At 39.5% G+C, this 18213-nt stretch overlaps 1 protein-coding gene across 1 annotated transcript in view; it reads right to left on the bottom strand.

Annotated features, from left to right (window-relative positions):
* Positions 1-18213, bottom strand: part of LOC108784649 (G-protein coupled receptor 1-like) — a 401418-nt gene that overhangs the window by 86463 nt on the left and 296742 nt on the right. The window contains exon 9 of the mRNA XM_018553518.1: positions 7552-7630. Coding sequence (XP_018409020.1) covers positions 7552-7630 — 79 coding nt within the window. The remainder of the gene's footprint in view (positions 1-7551; positions 7631-18213) is intronic.

Here is an 18213-nt window from a genome sequence, read left to right as displayed (position 1 = left end):
CATTTTTTATAAATGAACCTCCAGCCTCCATATGATTACTATGTCATAGCTGAGAAAGTGATCACATGATTGGGAACCACTCTTATTGTTTTATAGCTCATTAGTAGGGACCAGAGCTGTCGGTGACAGCTTGGTCTCACAGCTACCAGCCACACACAGTAATGGGTGCTAGGCGGTGAAAGGGGGTGGGGGAGATGTAGATTAATAATCTTTCCATTCTCCTCAAACTCTCCTCATGGGGCATCATGCAGGATACTGGTAATCTACAGATTGTGTAAGTAGTACACAATGAATTGCCTAATCAGTACAAAACAAGATAATCATATGAAAGGCACATTTGTATGCATCTAAGACCTTTAAAATTATATAATCTATTATCCAGGTTGAGATGGGAGGAGTTTTATATAATGTGGTTTTCCAATATATTTAGAACCACCCACATAGACTTTCTTTGCGTAATCCTCTTTGCTCAAAAACCACTGTTGGGCACTTGCTTCACCTTTATTTAAAAATTGCTGGAGAAAAATCTGCTGTACTGGAATTATGGCCAGTGCCACGAGGTGGTGTGGCAGAGAAGCATTTTGTGTTGTCATTCAGAGGAATATGCATTTGGAGTCTACTTTCAGTTTTAAGAGCAAATTTGTTGCAACTACCATACTTAAAGCAAATTTCTCCACGGGTTTTTATATGTTCCTCAGGAGTATGCTATCAACCAAGCCTGTGCCTGATCAACAGGTTGTATTAGACTCTATTTTCTCTGCACCAGTCTGGATTTTCTCTGAGATTCTTTGTGATTTGGACATATTTTTATTCATGCCTTAACACTGAACTTATCTGGATCTGCTAAGGCAACCCGCTTGCTGCCAGAGATACTATGACCCACCTGCCCCTCCCACTTGTTTGCTGTCACCAACTTGCTTTCCATGAGTTGCACCTAAAATCGGAACCACCAGTGGTTCTTGCAAAGACCTACAGTCCATGTACCCATTGCACTCCTGACCGCTCATCCATCAGAATAACATGGGTGCTCGGTAGTCGTCGGATAGCATAGCACACTCAGTGCGACGTTTCGGGGTCACGTAGGATCCCCTTAATTGATGAAGGGGATCCTACGTGACCCCGAAATGTCGCACTGAGTGTGCTATGCTGCTTCTTTTGCATGTACGTCAGTAAATAGACGTACAGTATTTGATCTGCTGTTGGAGTGCCGGTGTCCATATTCTCTTGCAAAGACCTGACGCACTGGGGTAGAACTTCGAAGGGGGATTGCACCCACAGTGGTGCAGAGTGCTCAAGAGTTGTGACACTGTCCCTTTAGATCTTGGGCATCCGTATTTAAATTTTAACCTTTATTTCAATATTGATAGTGGAAGAATAACATAAAGCTGACCTTGTCCATATTAGACAATGTAACAGGTTAAGTTATTAGCAGACAGAGTAAACTTTATGTTCTTACCTTTACTTTGCCCCCTTTGATCCACTGACAAGAACCCTTACAAACTCTGCTGTGTCCCAGCGGGGAGGTGACAGGCGGCCGAGCGCTGCGGGAGGAGATGTAAAGTAAAAAATATTTAATAAAAAATTAATAAATAAAAATAAATATTTAAAAAATGAAAGCTTATAAAAAAATAAATAAAAATAAAATATTAAAAAATGTGAAAAAAATTCAATAAAAAACATTTTCGGTTTCGGCCTGACAATTTTTTTTATTTCGGTTTCGGCCTGACAATTTTTTTATTTCGGTTTTGAAATTTCCATTTCGGTACACCTTTAGTAAAAACGTATTCAGGTCTATGCATGCCTCCAACCCCCTCTACACCACCAACATTATATATGCACCTCACGTGACATTGTTTAAACCTGGAAGGAAAAATTAATACAAAAAGGAAAGAAAAACTGCTGCTTTATTTTATACAGAATATAAATTGAGCATACAGCTGTTAAATATGGGGAGTATGGTTGTGTACCCTGACCTTAGAAGCATAGTATCAGATTCTCCCTCTGTAGTTATGTCCTAGCATGCTAACATTTTATTCCCTTTATCTGTAAAATTCAGAATTCTGTACACAGCTCTTGGCGCTATCACATCATTCAGTGGAAAGTAATGCACTCTAATGCTCCCTCCGAGGATTTATTATATCCTTCCCCCACAGTCTGTTTTGTCTGCTCGCATACGGCAAAAGTCTCTCTAAGGACATGTTTTGAGAAATGCATTTGTTCACGTACTTCCGTTGGCAGAAAGCACTCCGAACGGAGGTTACCAGGAAGCTCTGCAGATTACACAAACCTTTGACCACTCATAGATCTATTGCGAAAGCCGATCAGTGAATTTTTTTTCACAGTACCAAGTTGTGATTATAATAAGTGTGTTTTTGAGCAAGCCAGCCCACACTCTCAAACAGGTTTTAGATCACAGATTTTAAGCTTAGGTGTCTTAGCTTGCCTTTGCAATCAGAGACTGGAAAGAAAATGATTCTCTGTGACTGTACATACTTGCATAAAAGCGAAGCACTTACATCTTTTTATACTTGTATATGACAAAGGTAAACGTTTAATATTCACTGACCCTACTAAAGGTTTGGCCAGTACCCAGGCATAAATGGCTGCCAGATGCAAAGCTGAAGGAGGCAGGCTGAACTGTACAGGACACAGGATTCCATCCGACTTGTGCCAGAGCGAGCGCTTCTATACAGAGAACAGCTTGCTTTTGTGTCAGACAAAGAGAAGCCTCTGATTTGCGCACATTGGCTAGCTCCCTGCAGCTAAACATAGAGCCAAAGTGAATGACAGGGAGAGCGGCCTGGTAGGTGATGACAATTACCGTTATTAGCTCCGTTGTAAGTTTATTCAGCTTTACAGCTGCACTGTATTTAAACAAACTCCTGGCATTTCAAAGTCCGCTAAATAAAAAGAATGCTTAAGCTAGCTCCTCTCTGGCTCTACCTACACCTGCAGCTGTGACATATGTCACTTCAGAATGGTGCCACCCAATGGTGACAACCAACCTGTGGGAGATCCTCCATAATGGTCCTAAAGGAAAATAAATATTTTTGGCCAATTTATTTGACATTTTCTTTAAAAGTGAATACATTTTTAAAACAGATGTTTTATGGAATTTTCTAATTACTTGTATAAAATCTTTATTTACAAATAAGCAGGCTGCTTCTCAGTCTGCGATGTATGCAAGTCTTTCTGTTAAAAATACACAATATTGCCTGCATGATTTTTGTTGTCTGAGTTTGAATGACTCAGTGAAACAATCCTGGGGGTGCTTCATTTCTCTCGGGTCTTTGGCAGTCTGCGGAACCTGATATTCCCACTATTAAGGACTATTAATTTTAAGGAAAACGTAGATTTTGCTTGGATTCAAATATTGGCAATTAATTTATGAAAGGAAAATATTGATTATACATAATTTTTCATTGTTTAGCACATTTAAAATGACTAGGCACAGCGCAACACAGATGATCTGAATAGAATTGGAAGTGCATACGCTTTTGTGAGTGCTGCAGCTTGCTGCAATAGATATTTAACAAACATTAGTTTTACATCCCAGCGTGGTTCAATTGTTCTTATTATTTGCTTGGAGCTTGCACACCGGTTATAAATGAAAAATATGAAATATAAATATCCAATATTTAATATTTACATGATCAAATATAAATACTACTATCATAAAGTCATATTTTAGTACTGGACATAAATAAATTAAGGCAATACAAATTCTATATAATATCTCTTTATGAAGAATCCAGCAGGGAACAGTTAATGCCATTGACCAGCAGAAACCCAGAAGGTGTCATAGGCATGATAGTGGTAGGAAGGTAAGGTCAGGGTCTCTGGAAAATTAAATCCCTGCCAATAGCAGTGGCTAGCTGTGGTGTACCTAATGTATGCTTTGAAGAAATGGTGATACATCATAGTTACTAACACTGGAAAACAATGATTGTGCTGGGCCCAGTCCTCCTTATTTGTCTCTGTGCCTTTTCCCTAGCTTCCTGTTAACTCATGCAGAGATTTGGATGTATGTTTATGAGTTGGTTCTCCTTGTGGCAGGAGTACTCAGTTCTCTTGTTTTTGGGTAGCAGTCCCCTACTTGTCATTACAGTATATCTCCATTATGGTATTGTTTAGTATCTAAGGTACAGAATGGTTGTTTCTGTACTACTACGTATTTAATTGGTCAAATGCTGTGCCCCTATCTTTCAATTTCTGGACAGTTGCTTTGTTCTTATTTAAGTTTTCACCATAGGGATAGTTAATAACCCTCCAAACAAATATTGGGAAAATCAGATATAATCTGTTGTACTTTGGCAGTATGAACCAGGTACTAATTTAAAGTTTCCAGTGAGCGATTTAACTTTTCAAATTAAAGTCCTGCCTAAGAACAAGCACAGCAAGTTGCTCGCTATTAGCTTTATTTGCTAAAAAAGCCTATTCTCTATGCCACTCTGACTCTGATTAAACTGTGTCATAAAGGGCTGAATTTGGGGATAAGTCCTGCCCACCTATCATCCCCATTATTAGCCAATGAGGAGTTCCAATGGGGCAGTAGGTGGGTGGGGCTTAGCTCCAAATGGCTAGAGTAAACCTTCAGTTCAAGGAAGTCAAGCCTTTAGTAACAAAATGAAAGAGGGGCACACAAAATAAACTTATCTAGCTATCAAAAGCTAAAAGCATGTGCTATCCAATGTAGTTTCTGGTGTTGGCCAGGGCCTTTACTTCTAATAGTTCAAATTGGCTGACAGGTTTGTTTAGGTAGTGTCTGTAAAATACTTTAACATCTACACACAAAGAAAGTATGCCTGTTCCCTTCCCAAGAGAATGGGGTAAGGTGTGTGCTTTTGCATTGCTCCAAGGCGAATCACAGGAGGAACAGTGCATGCGATGGAGTAGTTTAGGAAGGTTATAGCTTGAGGTATAGGAACACTGAAGTGGTTGTATATCAAGCTAAGAGCCCTCACCTCTCCAAGCCCTGAAATACAACAAAAAACATTTAAATACTGCAACAAGGCTTCAGTCTAAAATTCCAATGCACAGAAGAAAAACCTGAAACATTTTTAAAAATGGGAAGGCAAAGAGTGAAAACACAAGTGATTTGCATTGCTAATCACCCATAGAAGAGCCCTGATCAGCAGTACCAGACGTTCCAGCAACAAGAGCCTGGCGAATTGCTGTGACTGATGCAAACGCTGCATACTTACCATGCTAGCTGAATTCTGAAATACCCAAATCTAATAAATCTCTTCTGTGCCGGCGCAGCAATAGCACTCATAATAGTGACAAGGCAAACAGCAGGACCGCCGACACCTGTGTTGACAGAGAAATGTTTTGGGTGGTGGGAATAGGGAAATGAACATTTGTAAGTGCTCTCCTTTCACAGGCGACGAAGGAAAAAAGAAAATAGGGTGGAAAGGGAATTATCAGCATGAAGCAGTTTAGCACATTTCATTACTAGCGCATTTTCATGTGCTCATTATTCGTAGTCACCTGTATCACACTAATTAAATCACAGTCCAAACGGTTCGACGAAATCATACATATAATAATCATGGTTTAGCCAAGGGAGATTTTATTTGACTTACTAGTACAACTAATCAATATCACAGAGATACGCAGCTCATATAATTCATACGGCTTATTTTAAGTAGAACTGTAATACACTTCGGCCATTTAAACTGAGAATAAGATGAAATAGTCCATAAACAGAGGATGTGTTCATTAAAGTTCAGGTCCAAACAATCAGCAAGATACAAGCAGGTACAATTATACACAAATCTCAACTTGTTCAATACTTGGCCCTGCCCCATCCTGCCTTCTTAGCCTTGTTATTGGTCAAATTAAAGGACCAATAAGGGAGCTTAGAAGGTAGGAGAGATAACGATAGGCTCAAATTTTAAAGGGAAAGTCAAGATTTGGTTATAACTTCAGTTGCCTATATATGCAGTATATCGCTGACTGGAGGAACGGATGGGGAAGGGGGCAGGCACAGCTGGCTTTGCCTCTAGAGAGGCAGAGCCCGCTGTCAATCAGCCAGCTGGGTGGATCTCGACAGTATTGTCTAGATCTGTCCCGGCTGCGGCGCTCTCAGTATATAGCGAGCAATTGCTCGCTATATACTGAACTTTGGGTCATGGGAGGACATTATTATATGTCCTCCCATGACCCTAAAGAGAACTATGGGTTATAAAGGTTACCCCATAGTTCTATTTTAATGATTTAGACATGCAGATTGGACTGAAGTTAAAATGTGCTTATGCATTTCTTACCTATGTTAGGTTTGAATTTCCCTGGTGTTGTGATAGGTTTACCAAAAGCACAGCAAACATAACAATGTAACGTGTAAAGTGCAGTAACCACAGGGGATTTCAGTGTTCTGAAGTCATATAAGATAAATTCTGAATGGTAACTATATGATATAACATTTAATAGACTGTTCTTTGCATTACTAATGCCTGCAGCTGGCTGGAATGGGTTCATTATACGTGTTCAGTATGGCCAAAAACAGCTCTGACACAAAGAATAGTCATGGCATGATTACGCAGAGATTTTAGTTCCTAAGGATAACATATTATTAGGGAGTATCAGGAACTGCAGTGCTAAAAAAACTCATCCAAACTCCACACACAGTTCTGTCTTAAAAACAATACACAATTCAGCTTCCCTACTAGCCTGACCATGTTTTAAGATATCTGGACAGTTGTTCCATTTGCTAGGGAGTCAAATCTAGCCTTGCAATATTCAGGTAAGGCGGACTATGAAATAACCAGCTACGTAGCATCTAACATGGCAAAACTGTCTATCAAATGGGCACCACTCATTGTACTCATTGTTTAGACCAGGACTAGGAGCTATGGATATTTCTTTAAAAATTGTAATTATTTAAATCCCCCCAACATTTTAAAGTTTTACCCTCTCACAATACAGCACTGCCATTTGTGTCCTCCTCCACTGCTGGTCCTCTTCCAGGTCCCCGGGCTGTAATGGACAGACCTCAGTGGTTTGTCATCATGCCTGGGCTTACAAAACACTGCATAAATGGCATTTACTGAGCAGCCCTTAGGACTGCCTACAGCTATTGTTGTAGGAGAGGGACCCCACTTGTCATATGACCGGCCTGGAACTCAGGCCCTGTATTCTGAAACATGTTTAAAATGTATTGCGGTAATGAGTGTCAGGGGGAGAGAACTGGAGGGCGCTTCCCAACATGGTGTGGCGCTTTAACAGAATAGCCTACATTAGTAGATCAAGCCAAGTTCTAATTCTGTCAACTAAAATGGAAGACAGTTGGCTTGTAATTACGAAAACTGGATGTCATACTATTAAGTCAGCAAGGATTTGAACTCTCTAGGGAACGCTGGTAGCACCTTGATGTAAACATTTCAGGTTTGTTTAAAGCCAAAAAGAGTGTTCTTTTTATATTCCCAAGTATATGAAAATAAACTTTTGCATGTAACTACTGGCTGTAGGATATAGGATTTTGGAAGATGCATATTAGCGTAATCAGAATATCATGATGTTAAAACAGGAATACAAAAGGTACAACTTTACCCTCTGCCTTGCCACATAGATTATCCGGAGGTAACACAGCATCATCAGGAATATCAGGCTGAACAATGGAATGTACCATCTGAAATGAGTAAGAAAATATGTTTTTTAATAACCTTGATAATGACAAAAGCCTGAGGAATACATATCAATTAACACTTGAGGGAAGGATGGCCTTTCAGAATCTGATAACAATGGCAATACACAGAGGCTCACTTTCACCAATGACCGGTACAATGCCTGCTTGTTTACAGGCATCAGTTATTTGCTGTGCACACAATGGCAGTAACAAAGCACTCAGTGATGGGGGAACTCCAATGTACCATTAACAGTGGCATACTTCAGTGCAAGGAGACTAAGTTCCCATTTCTCATTACAATCTGTCTGTATATACTTTCCTATGGCCTACCTCCATAGGAGAGCCTGAAACAGCTCTATACAGTTTGAAATAAATGGCTCTAGAATATTAGGATGTATTTGTGTTGTAAACCGTTTTGTATAATATTTCTTTATTCTTTCTATATATAACAATACAGACATATACACATGGAAACATCCTGTTAAAAGACTCTCTCAAGAGAAATCCAATCAAAAACAGAAGATAAATGTGTGTTGTAAACCATTGGGTCTGGATGTAGAGTTTGCCAAAGGGCACAAAAAGATGATTTGCATTGCTCTGTCCAGTATCCTGAGATATAACATAACTGCATTTATTGGCGGTTTATGATACCTGCACAGAGCACAGTTTTTAAGTCATTACTGAAATTACTTTTTTACAAGATTGCTCTTCTATATTTTGGTTACTTTATAAAATGCTTTTTGATTAGCCACTACAGAGAGTGTTCATGAGCTTACTACGATTACTCGTCTGTTGATATCCTAATAACTGGTGAGATTAGCTTTTACTAATGCATATACCTCAAAGAGATGGTGGAAACACTGATTGAGGATTGTCCTGGGGCATTTATTACATATGTTGGAACAGCTGAACCAATGTGTAATTGGCTAACTAGGTAGAGGAACACATGTTAGTCATTGAAATGAAGGCGTATCCTGGCTATTTGGTCTGTATAAAGCTCCTGTGCCAGAGGGGAAACAACACCTTTTTGAGAAAGTCTCTACGACGAAACACGTAAAAGGAGTGTGCCGTTTCCCCGCTGACACCCTGGAAAGAGGCTAGCTATAAGTTGCTTATGCTGTTGTACCTATGGAAGTCTGTAAGTGCAATCAATTTTAAACTACTCGATAAATAAACATTTTACATCTGCACTTAAATCCTGTCTTCTCTCCTTCGGTCGGTCTCCCCCTCGGCTTTCTGGTTGATCCCTCCGGAGTGTTCTCCAGCCTTGGAGGTTGTTTAATTATCGCCAATGAGAGGAAGCGTAGCCTGACGGCAGGAGAGGACAGAGAAACTTACAGAGAAGGTTTCCTTTTTCTATTTTGCGGACGCATCAATGGAAGTATAAACAAAAAACACTGGATTTCTAATAACATTCGGTAGAAAATAGACTATTGGTGTTACAACCCTCGCTTATACAATTTTATATTTATCCACCTATATTTATTCACTTTATACTATTAGATGTGGTTTTAGATTTGTTAGATTGGTTATATATCAGTCTTCCTTCAAATTATTGTCCTTTTTATTTATTGTTGCCGATTTCCAGACTGATCAATTCACCTGGTTTATAATTCAACCATTTAGTATCCACATTGCATTTTCACTATATAGCACACATATGCATTATTCATTAACTTATTTAACTTATCATATTTAACCTATCAGTTTTATATTCGTACCTTCACCATATTTATATGACATGTGTATTTATTAACGTTCATGCACATATGCACTTTTGGATTGCATTTAGTTGCAAGTAGGATTTGATCACTTATATTGGTTCCGTTTGTGGTATAAATATAGCACGTATCACAATACCAAGCGCAGCACACTGGTTCACAATTGATTAGCCATCAACCACTTTGGGAGTGCATTGATTTTAGTGAGTCAACCAAAGATGGCCATACACCTTGAGATTTTAAAGAGAGTGGATGGAAGTCTCTCCCCTGCCAGCTATTGTATTCCGACAACTGGTTTCATAATACCCGAACAGTGACTGCAGCTGACAAAAATCGATTAAGCAAATCAACTTTTGTATTGTCCGGTGGGCGTGGGCAGGACCACCCACAGATCAAATTTCAGCTGATCCAGCAGGAAATGGTGGAAAATTGATGTGCCTGGCCAGCGTAACTCATGGATTTGCATTGTGAGGAGAAACATGTACAACCATTATATAGAACTGCAAAACGCGAACCCAAGCCTAAGTATATAATGAGAAAATACAGTTGTTCTCACGTACATATGTAATTATAAATAATACACAGAAACAAGGCATTCAAGGCATTTACACATATTGAATAAATCATTTACTTAAAACTGATCTCTTTATCCAGAAAACTCAGATAGACCATTTATTCCCTTTAACTCTGAACCGTATTGCTAAATTTTCCTCAATTCTATCGAAGAACATTTGTCACAGAGTCAAATAGGTAATACATGGCTCATTATCACTGTCAGCACCATGGACAGTGCTTAAGACATGCACTGTGTTGTCATCAAGCTGTAATTGACATACTATTGCATGGCCTGTTAAATCCCAGCCTACTCTAAGGGAAGCTTATTAGACATATATGAGGCATGATATATAGTATGAAATATTATTAAGTGCTTAAATGGTTGTACTTTCCAAGTATTAACTGGGATGATTGTCAGTCGTTAAAATCAACATTGTTTCCTCCTCCCTAGCATGACACTTCTATCTTTTAAACTGCAGCTTAGCTTACTACAGAGAAGAAACAGCTATGGGAGTGTTTTACCATCTTCAGGTAAAAGAAATGCTCTCATTTACATGTTATCCATATTAACAGATGTCTGCATAAAGAAATAGCAAAGGTGGAAAGTTTGGATTAACCAGATTTGCTTCACTTCTATTTTTTTAAAAGTTATTTATAAAAAAGCAAAGTGAAATCAAGAAAGGTCAGCTTTTTTCACTGGATGTAATAGCTAATATTAGGTGATATGTGGGGTGCACAGTGTTAATCCTGCATAGGGTTAATTATTTAGATGCTTATTGCATAAAAAATAAAAGGGCACGTCCACAAATGCTGCTACCCTACTACAACAGGAATGTGGGCAAGGGCCAGTGTGCATGGCCCCCCTGCCCTGATGATACCAGCATGTATGTCCAGTACATACGCGGTATGTACTGGAAAGAAAAGATGCATCTTACATACCACCTGTGTCTGACACTGGTAGTCCTAGGCTCTTTGGCACACCTGGCGCAAAGGGGTTGTCAACTTTTGGAAAAAAATTTATGCGTCTCCTTCCTACTTGGGGGACACGTAGTTTGAGAATCCACTCAGTGAGGAAACTTACACATTTATCAGTCCGTGCAAGCATTAAATAGCTCAATTAAAAAAGGTCTCAATTTAGTTGAAAAATATGATCCACCCTCACTTTACCCAATTTATTTAGCCCTCTCACAGATTTTAAGGCAATCCCCAGACTCTGCCAAGTTAAAAGCACTAAATATAATGTTAAATCCTCAACATCAAATCCAATTGAACTATAATTTTATTTGGCAAACAGTGCACTATTTGGGTATTCAAGTTGCATCTCCTTTCAACTTTTTATTCAAAGCTAATTACCTACCCTTTTTTAAGGAACTCTCTTGACAACTTGGCACTCCTTACCCCTATCCTGTCTAAGCATAATAGATAATGTTTTTATACAGCCATGTCAGTCAATATCATTTCATGTTAAAGTGATATTAAAGTCAAAGGTTTTTAAGCTATTTCAAATGCTGATTAAATCACTTATGATGGATGCTGCTCCTTAATGTTTAAAAGTTTTAGTTTCCTGCAGAATCAGCTGGTCCCCTGAGAACTGGTCCTGATATCCCTTTCAGGGTGGCTTCTTTCCCTTGCAGGGTGCTATGTAGTCACCCTTGTATGTGCTAGTACACTGTGTGTGTCTCCACACACATACAGCCACAGAAGGGCAATAAACTGCCCTCCCCCTCCTCCTTTCTACAAACTAGTAGATGGTCAGCTGCTGGAAAACTACTTTGTTCTTTATAATCTTGTACTGAACAGGGAGCTCAGGGACGTGGCGCTAAAAGAGTTGGAGCTGTTTGGAAACATGATGACTAAGTGCTTGGGAAAAATGTAATTGTCCTTCACACCGAATATGAAACAAATTACAAAAATAATACATTTAATTCACTTTAATCATTATTGTACAGGCATCCCAGGGTTACGAACAAGATAAGGACTGTAGGTTTGTTCTTAAGTTGAATTTGTAGGTAAGTTGGAACAGGTACATTTTTTAAGTGTAACTCCAGCCCCAAATGTTTTTTTTTCTTTGTTTTGGATAGCATAGGGAAGGGTTTATCCCCTGTAAAGTTTGTTTTGCTGTGTGTGCCCCTGTCCAGAAGATTTCACCTCACTTTCTGCCCCTGTGACAATTGGATTTTGAAAATGTTGGGTTGTCATAGAAACAAGGATTGGTGATAAAGCTTTAGGCCCCATTCACACTGCGCGATTCGCAAATCGAGCGTTTGTCCTTTGCATTTTGCGCAATATTGCACGATTTGTCGCGCGATATCGCGCAAATGCTTGCATTGAGCAAGCTGGAATCGCGGCTAAATCCGCTCCAAAAAGGGTCCTGCTGTAGCGGCGCACGACCCGCGACAGCAGGACCCTTTGCCCCATTGAGAAGCATTGGAGCGATATTGCGGGAATTACCGCGCGATAAATCGCTAAGTGTGAACGGGGCCTTAGTGGAGACACCTTTTTTCCATGACCCCCCTTCAGGAGTGAATTTCCCTTCCTAGGGGTAGATTTGCTTTTACTTCCTGTTGTCTCAAGGACAGGAAGTGAGATTAAATATTTCTAATGAGGAGACAGACAGCAGTAAAAACCTCACAGCGACCCGGCAGACGAGGTGGGCACCCCTCGTCTACACATCTAACAAGAGCCAACTTCATGTACGTACAGTACTACAAAACCAGACCCAAAAACGCGGGCACTCCTCGCCAGCACGAGTCCGGTACCATTACAACTAGCCCTTCTGTACAGTCATAGCCTCCGTTTGTAAGTAGTAGTCATATGTTAGTCAGATGTGTGTAACTCAGGGACTGCCTGTATTGTACTTGTTTGGAGTGTTTATTTCAACAAGTTCCCGTTCCATAGATCCCAACAGTGGTAACAAAAATGCTAAACTAAAAAAGAAAAAAAAAAAAGTCTTTAAAAAAAAATAGTACTCGACTAAACACTATGGGTAATATGGAAATTAAGTAAAACAACAACCCTTTCTGTGAAATAAATGACTTGTTTGTCAATACACAAAAGAATAATAAAAAAAAAGCAAAAGTTGGAACCGGGTGTGATCACTCTTTGCCGTAAGTGGGCAGGCCGGGAACAAGATAAAAATGTGTTTTATGGATGCAGTTTAAGCTTCCTCCATTGAGTTGTGTTACCAGTGTGATGTATTGGAAAGATGGGTGCAAAGTAACTCAACAATTTTTAGGGTGTCAGACAACAGACTAATTCTGTCTGTTGTCTGATTTCAAAAGCTACTTGTTTTGTAACCATATTCTACTTTTGGATTAGACGAAGAAATCCTTTAAGTCAAATATTTAGCACTCAAAGGGCTATGTAGAATGATGTGTACTAGATTTAGTTAGCTTATTTACTTTGCAAGTGAAGTTGCTTTGCAATAGTGGCTACAAAACTTACTGAGAGCATCAGTAAATGTATGGTCCTGTGACAAAGCAAAAAGATGCCTGTGACATTTCTAAGCTGCGCTGGTAAAGTCTTTTAGGAAAATGTATGTGCATGAGAGAGTAAGTATGATTAAAAGAGCATTACATCCCTGCAATCAGAGGGAGTTTTGGGGTGTGTCTTCAGCATATTAACAAGAATTAGGATATTAACTGCAAGCTTGCGTGTGATTAATGCATATGTAATACTTTTGCTCGCAAACTCACTGGAGATCTGACTAGAATAAATAATTTATCAATGGAAAAAAAGATGTCTTTCAAACATAAGTATAATCTAAATGAAGTATCCAATTTAATTCTGTGGAAAGGTGGAGGTGTGCCCCAAACAACCAGAATAATATTTTGTGGTATAGGGGTCTATTAATGAAGCAATAAAATGTAAAGATTTTTCTTTTTTTCCCCCTGCATTTCTACTGCATTTGTAACTCTGATATCTATAATCAATTATCCTCTTTCACTTTCAGATATGTATGACTTAAAGATAATCTATTAGGGCCCATTCACATGTTGTCTGTCATGATGCGTTAACAAACATTGCTTTGAGGCACCACAATGACCCTAAAAATGGACATGCATAATGTTTCCCGATACAGTGCACCAAACCATGTGTTGCCATGTGTTGCAGTGCACTTCAATACAAGTGCAATCCTTTTAGTGCATTGGAGTGCCATTGATAATTAATGGCAACGCACAAATGCTTGCATGAGTTGCCATGTGCTGCGGCAATGTGAATAATCCTTAAGTTACCCCATTCATGGTTATTCTCCCACACAAACATATATACAATCACAGAAAACTACCAGCTTATAACAAGTCCCTTCACCAGAGATCCCTGTGCACAGAGAACCCAATATCTAGGCTGGGATTGCTCAAAATGTTACACAGAGACCAATGATTTTCACATGATCTGCTCAGCAATTGCTGAAGTCTGCAAATGTATAAAAAAGGTCAGTAATTTTCTTTTCCATGTTAACTCTGATTAACTACTAGTTAATCCTATTTAGTCCTAATAAAAATCTTCTTCCTCTCCTTATCTAGTTTTTTCATTATGTATTTTTTTTTTTTTGTTTGCAGTAAAAAAACAAAAAAAAAACACTTTACTCCATTTGTAAAAAAAAGTTTACTAAATACATAATATTACTGGAGTGATGAACAGGCCAAGCAGAACATATTTATTTCTTTAAATATACAGTAAATGTAGTTGTTTTAAAACTATCACTCATCTTTTTTTGTCTTTAAAATATATTAAAAAATACAATAATTTTGGACTTCATAATACTAAAAAGCAGCAAAAGACAGACTTGTTTGTCCCTCTCAAAAAAACAATTATACATATCACAACAGTATCATAACTAATTAAAAACTTATTGCCAGATCATTAGGCTGAATTTTCAAAAAAGTGTTCATAAGGCGTAAACAGTTACAAGAGCTGAAGTAGTTTACTGTATTCATTCTTTTCAATTAGCTTCCATCAACAACTAGATACCCACTATGTTTTGCTGTGTGGAAGCCATACACTGAAACTCCAGACACGCAGCTAAATACATCGGAAATTTCGCTGTTAACACCCTCCCCGATGTCATTAATAAATAAGTTTTTTTTTTAGCTTTGAATACAGTAGAGAAGTGTTAGTAATGTCATGGGGACTAAAATGTTTGAGTTGTCACCAGAACAGGAATAGAGGAGAAATCTTCCAAAGAGGCAGGGGCAATTGCTTAAGAAGAGATTTCCCTCACATTGGAGAGATTTCCTTTCACTTCCTGCTGTGACTATGGAAAAACTGTGACAGACATAGCAAACAAAAATTGATGAGTGTTAGGTCTTCCCTACTCTATCCAAAAGGGGCTTTAGATATACTTTAAGGGCCCATTGACATGTGTCCATTACTGTGATGTGTGTTAACGGGCACTGTCACTCATTAATGTGAGTTGTGTTAGGGCAGCCTATCTAATTTGTATTTGAATGTGTTACTGCAAAAGTGTGGTTTAGCTCAGAGTAAAGGTCCATGAGAGTAACTTATGCATGCACTGTGCAGTGTACAAAGTAGATACAAAAAATGATAGGAGCCAGGAAACAAAGGTTTTGAGGCAAAGGGCACATAGGACTCCTGGCTCCAATGGAAGAAAAGAGCGGCAGGGGAGCTCAGCAAAGGTCAGCATCAGTGCGTAGGGAGGGTTTTTCTCTCAAGAAAACCCTCCAGTGTACAACTCACATTAATGAGTCACTTAAATTAAATCTGATGATGGTTGTTTGGATGCTCCAAATGTTCCCTGCTGTCAGTTGTATCATCATGATGTTGGCCCTTCTTGGACAGTTTACGCTGTGCTATATTTCAATATCACCCTGGCCTTGCTTTCCTTCTACTTCCTGTTGTATGCAGTGCCCAAATAAACCTCATGAACAAAAGATTTTAAAGAACAACTCCAGGCATGTATAAAATTAACCCTTGCAGGGCTACCCCTGCACTGCAAGGGTTAAGTCCTTGTCTTGGTTTAGGCTCCAAAATAAAAAATATATACTCACCTGATCCTCAGTCCTGCCTGGCTGCTAGACCGAATCCCACAGCCTCTTCTCCCACCAGCTCCGGTGGTCTAAGGACCGTTAGGATGGTCTCTTCTCCCACCGGCTCCGGTGGTCTACGGACTGTTAGACGTTAGGATGCTGAGGGACTACTACTCCGATGGGTAGAGAGGTTCGGGTGAGTATATATCTTTTTTATTTGAGACCCTAAAACAAAATGAACACTTAACCCTTGCAGTGCAGGGGCAGCACCATTGCAAGGGTTAATGTTGTACATGCCCAGAGTTCTTTTTAAACGCTATAAAAGCCCAGAGCTTCAATATTTACAAATCACAGCAGTCTGCCAAGCTAGGAATCGGAGAATCACATTATAAAATGTTTTTTTCATCTCTAATTCTCGGTTATAAGTCTCATGGTTGCCAGCACTGAGCCTCTGCTTCTCCAAGGGAAGAACGTGCAGCAAAATACAGCTAGTTACTGCAAATCAATTTTCCTTTTTGAAATTTGAAAACAAAGGATAAACATTTTTCCAGTGGCATTATAGAATGGAAATGTGCCCTTATTAGATGCCAGTACTTTGATGCTTCAATTCAATGCAATGGCAAAGTAACATTTTTGATTTTGGAAACAATAACAAGCAGGTATATTTTATAAGGCATTGCCAGAAAGTGTGATGTACAGTAGCCCATGGCAACCAATTAAACAATGAAACAGGATTTCTGGTTCTGGTCTCTGGCTGTTCAGGTTGTATGTAGTTATCATATTTCTCATATTTAATAACTAAACTAAAAGCTAACACTTTTTATTACGGAATGTAGGTGACAAGGTTGAAAGTTTTAAATCTGTAAAACAAACAGATTTTGTTGTATGTGCCAGCAAAGTTTAACTATACTGCTCTTGCCAGGCTATGCATAATACAAAAGGCAAATCATTAAACAACAGATGAGCCAAGGCTCATACCATTTATTACCAGCGAGCTGGAGATCTCTTTGCTACAGATGTGACCGACTGCTTTTCACTGGGTAATTATGAAAAGACACTCAAGAGAAAATGGCAAGATATTCATAAGCTTTTCCTGATGCTGCATGCACACACAAAATTATTTTCAGATGTTTGTTCTTTCCACATAGGTGACATTGATTAATATTTAATGACTGTCATTGGTCAAACAGCAAATAAGGACAAGTTACCTTTTTGCCTTTCGTACATACTTTTAGCTACCTAATACAAAATCAGAATTTTAGTCTACACAAATACATATCTATATTATAAATGTTATAGGGTCACAAAAAGGACAAGGATCACAAACACCTTCGAAAGTTCCAGTTTATTCCTCTAAAAACTATTGCTATTCCTACTACTAAATTATACTCACATTTGGGTATCACCTGCAATGTGCTCAATGAAAAATGCTTTCTCTGCACATGTGACTTAGGTATGCCTGCTAAAAGGTCAGTAAGAGTTAAGGTGCCCATACACCTGCCACGATCGTACGATAATCGGCAGGTGTATGGAAGGCGTGCGATCGTTTCTACTGTACGGTCGCACGGCTTTTGTCTCCCGAGCAGGCTCTATGATCGCAAGTACGATCTGTCTGTCCAAGATGGGCAGATCGTACGAGCTTTTAATTACTTTACAACCATCGCACGACTCAAGTGCATTGTCTGCATGTCGCTGCATGTCTGCGTGAGCGCTTCACGGCACGTGCGCGCATGTGCACCACCGACATATTGTGGTGCCAAGCTGGCTATTTTATCCCAGCCTCTCCATGCCTCCAGTGCAGAGTACTCTTCAGCTGTGTGCCTTGTTTCCAGAACCTGTACCCTGTTGCTTGCCCTCCTGTTGCTGAACCCGGCTTGTTTCCGTGCTGATCTTCTGGTATCCTGACCCCGGCTCGTTTGACTACTCTTTCACCTCCTGTCTGGTCCTGCATTGTCTGCATGTCGCTGATCCTGGCCTGCCTTTCGACTATGATTTCATCTCCTGATTCGGCACCTTCTTGCCTGCACGTTGTTGCTCCGGTTTGCCTGACTTGACTCTACTATGCATGCCTCTCTGCTGTGCGTTTATATACAATTGCCCAGCAGAGCAGCTACAAGACTTACGTCCAGCATCAAAGTAATCTTCCAGTACTCGTGCCCCAGGTTACCTGTATCAATATTCAGGCTTCCTGGGACCAGAGTTGTAAGAAAGGCCGCCCTCGTCATCTGAAGCTCCATAAGGTACGTGACAGCAGCACCAGTGGCGTAACCAGAGTTATGGGCGCCCGGGGCAGAACATTCGCCCCCCCAAGACTTATTTA

Source organism: Nanorana parkeri, unplaced genomic scaffold (assembly GCF_000935625.1).
Source record: "Nanorana parkeri isolate BGI_ZX_2015 unplaced genomic scaffold, ASM93562v1 scaffold122, whole genome shotgun sequence".
NCBI lineage: Eukaryota > Metazoa > Chordata > Amphibia > Anura > Dicroglossidae > Nanorana > Nanorana parkeri.
This window is presented reverse-complemented; position numbering and strand designations above follow the sequence as displayed.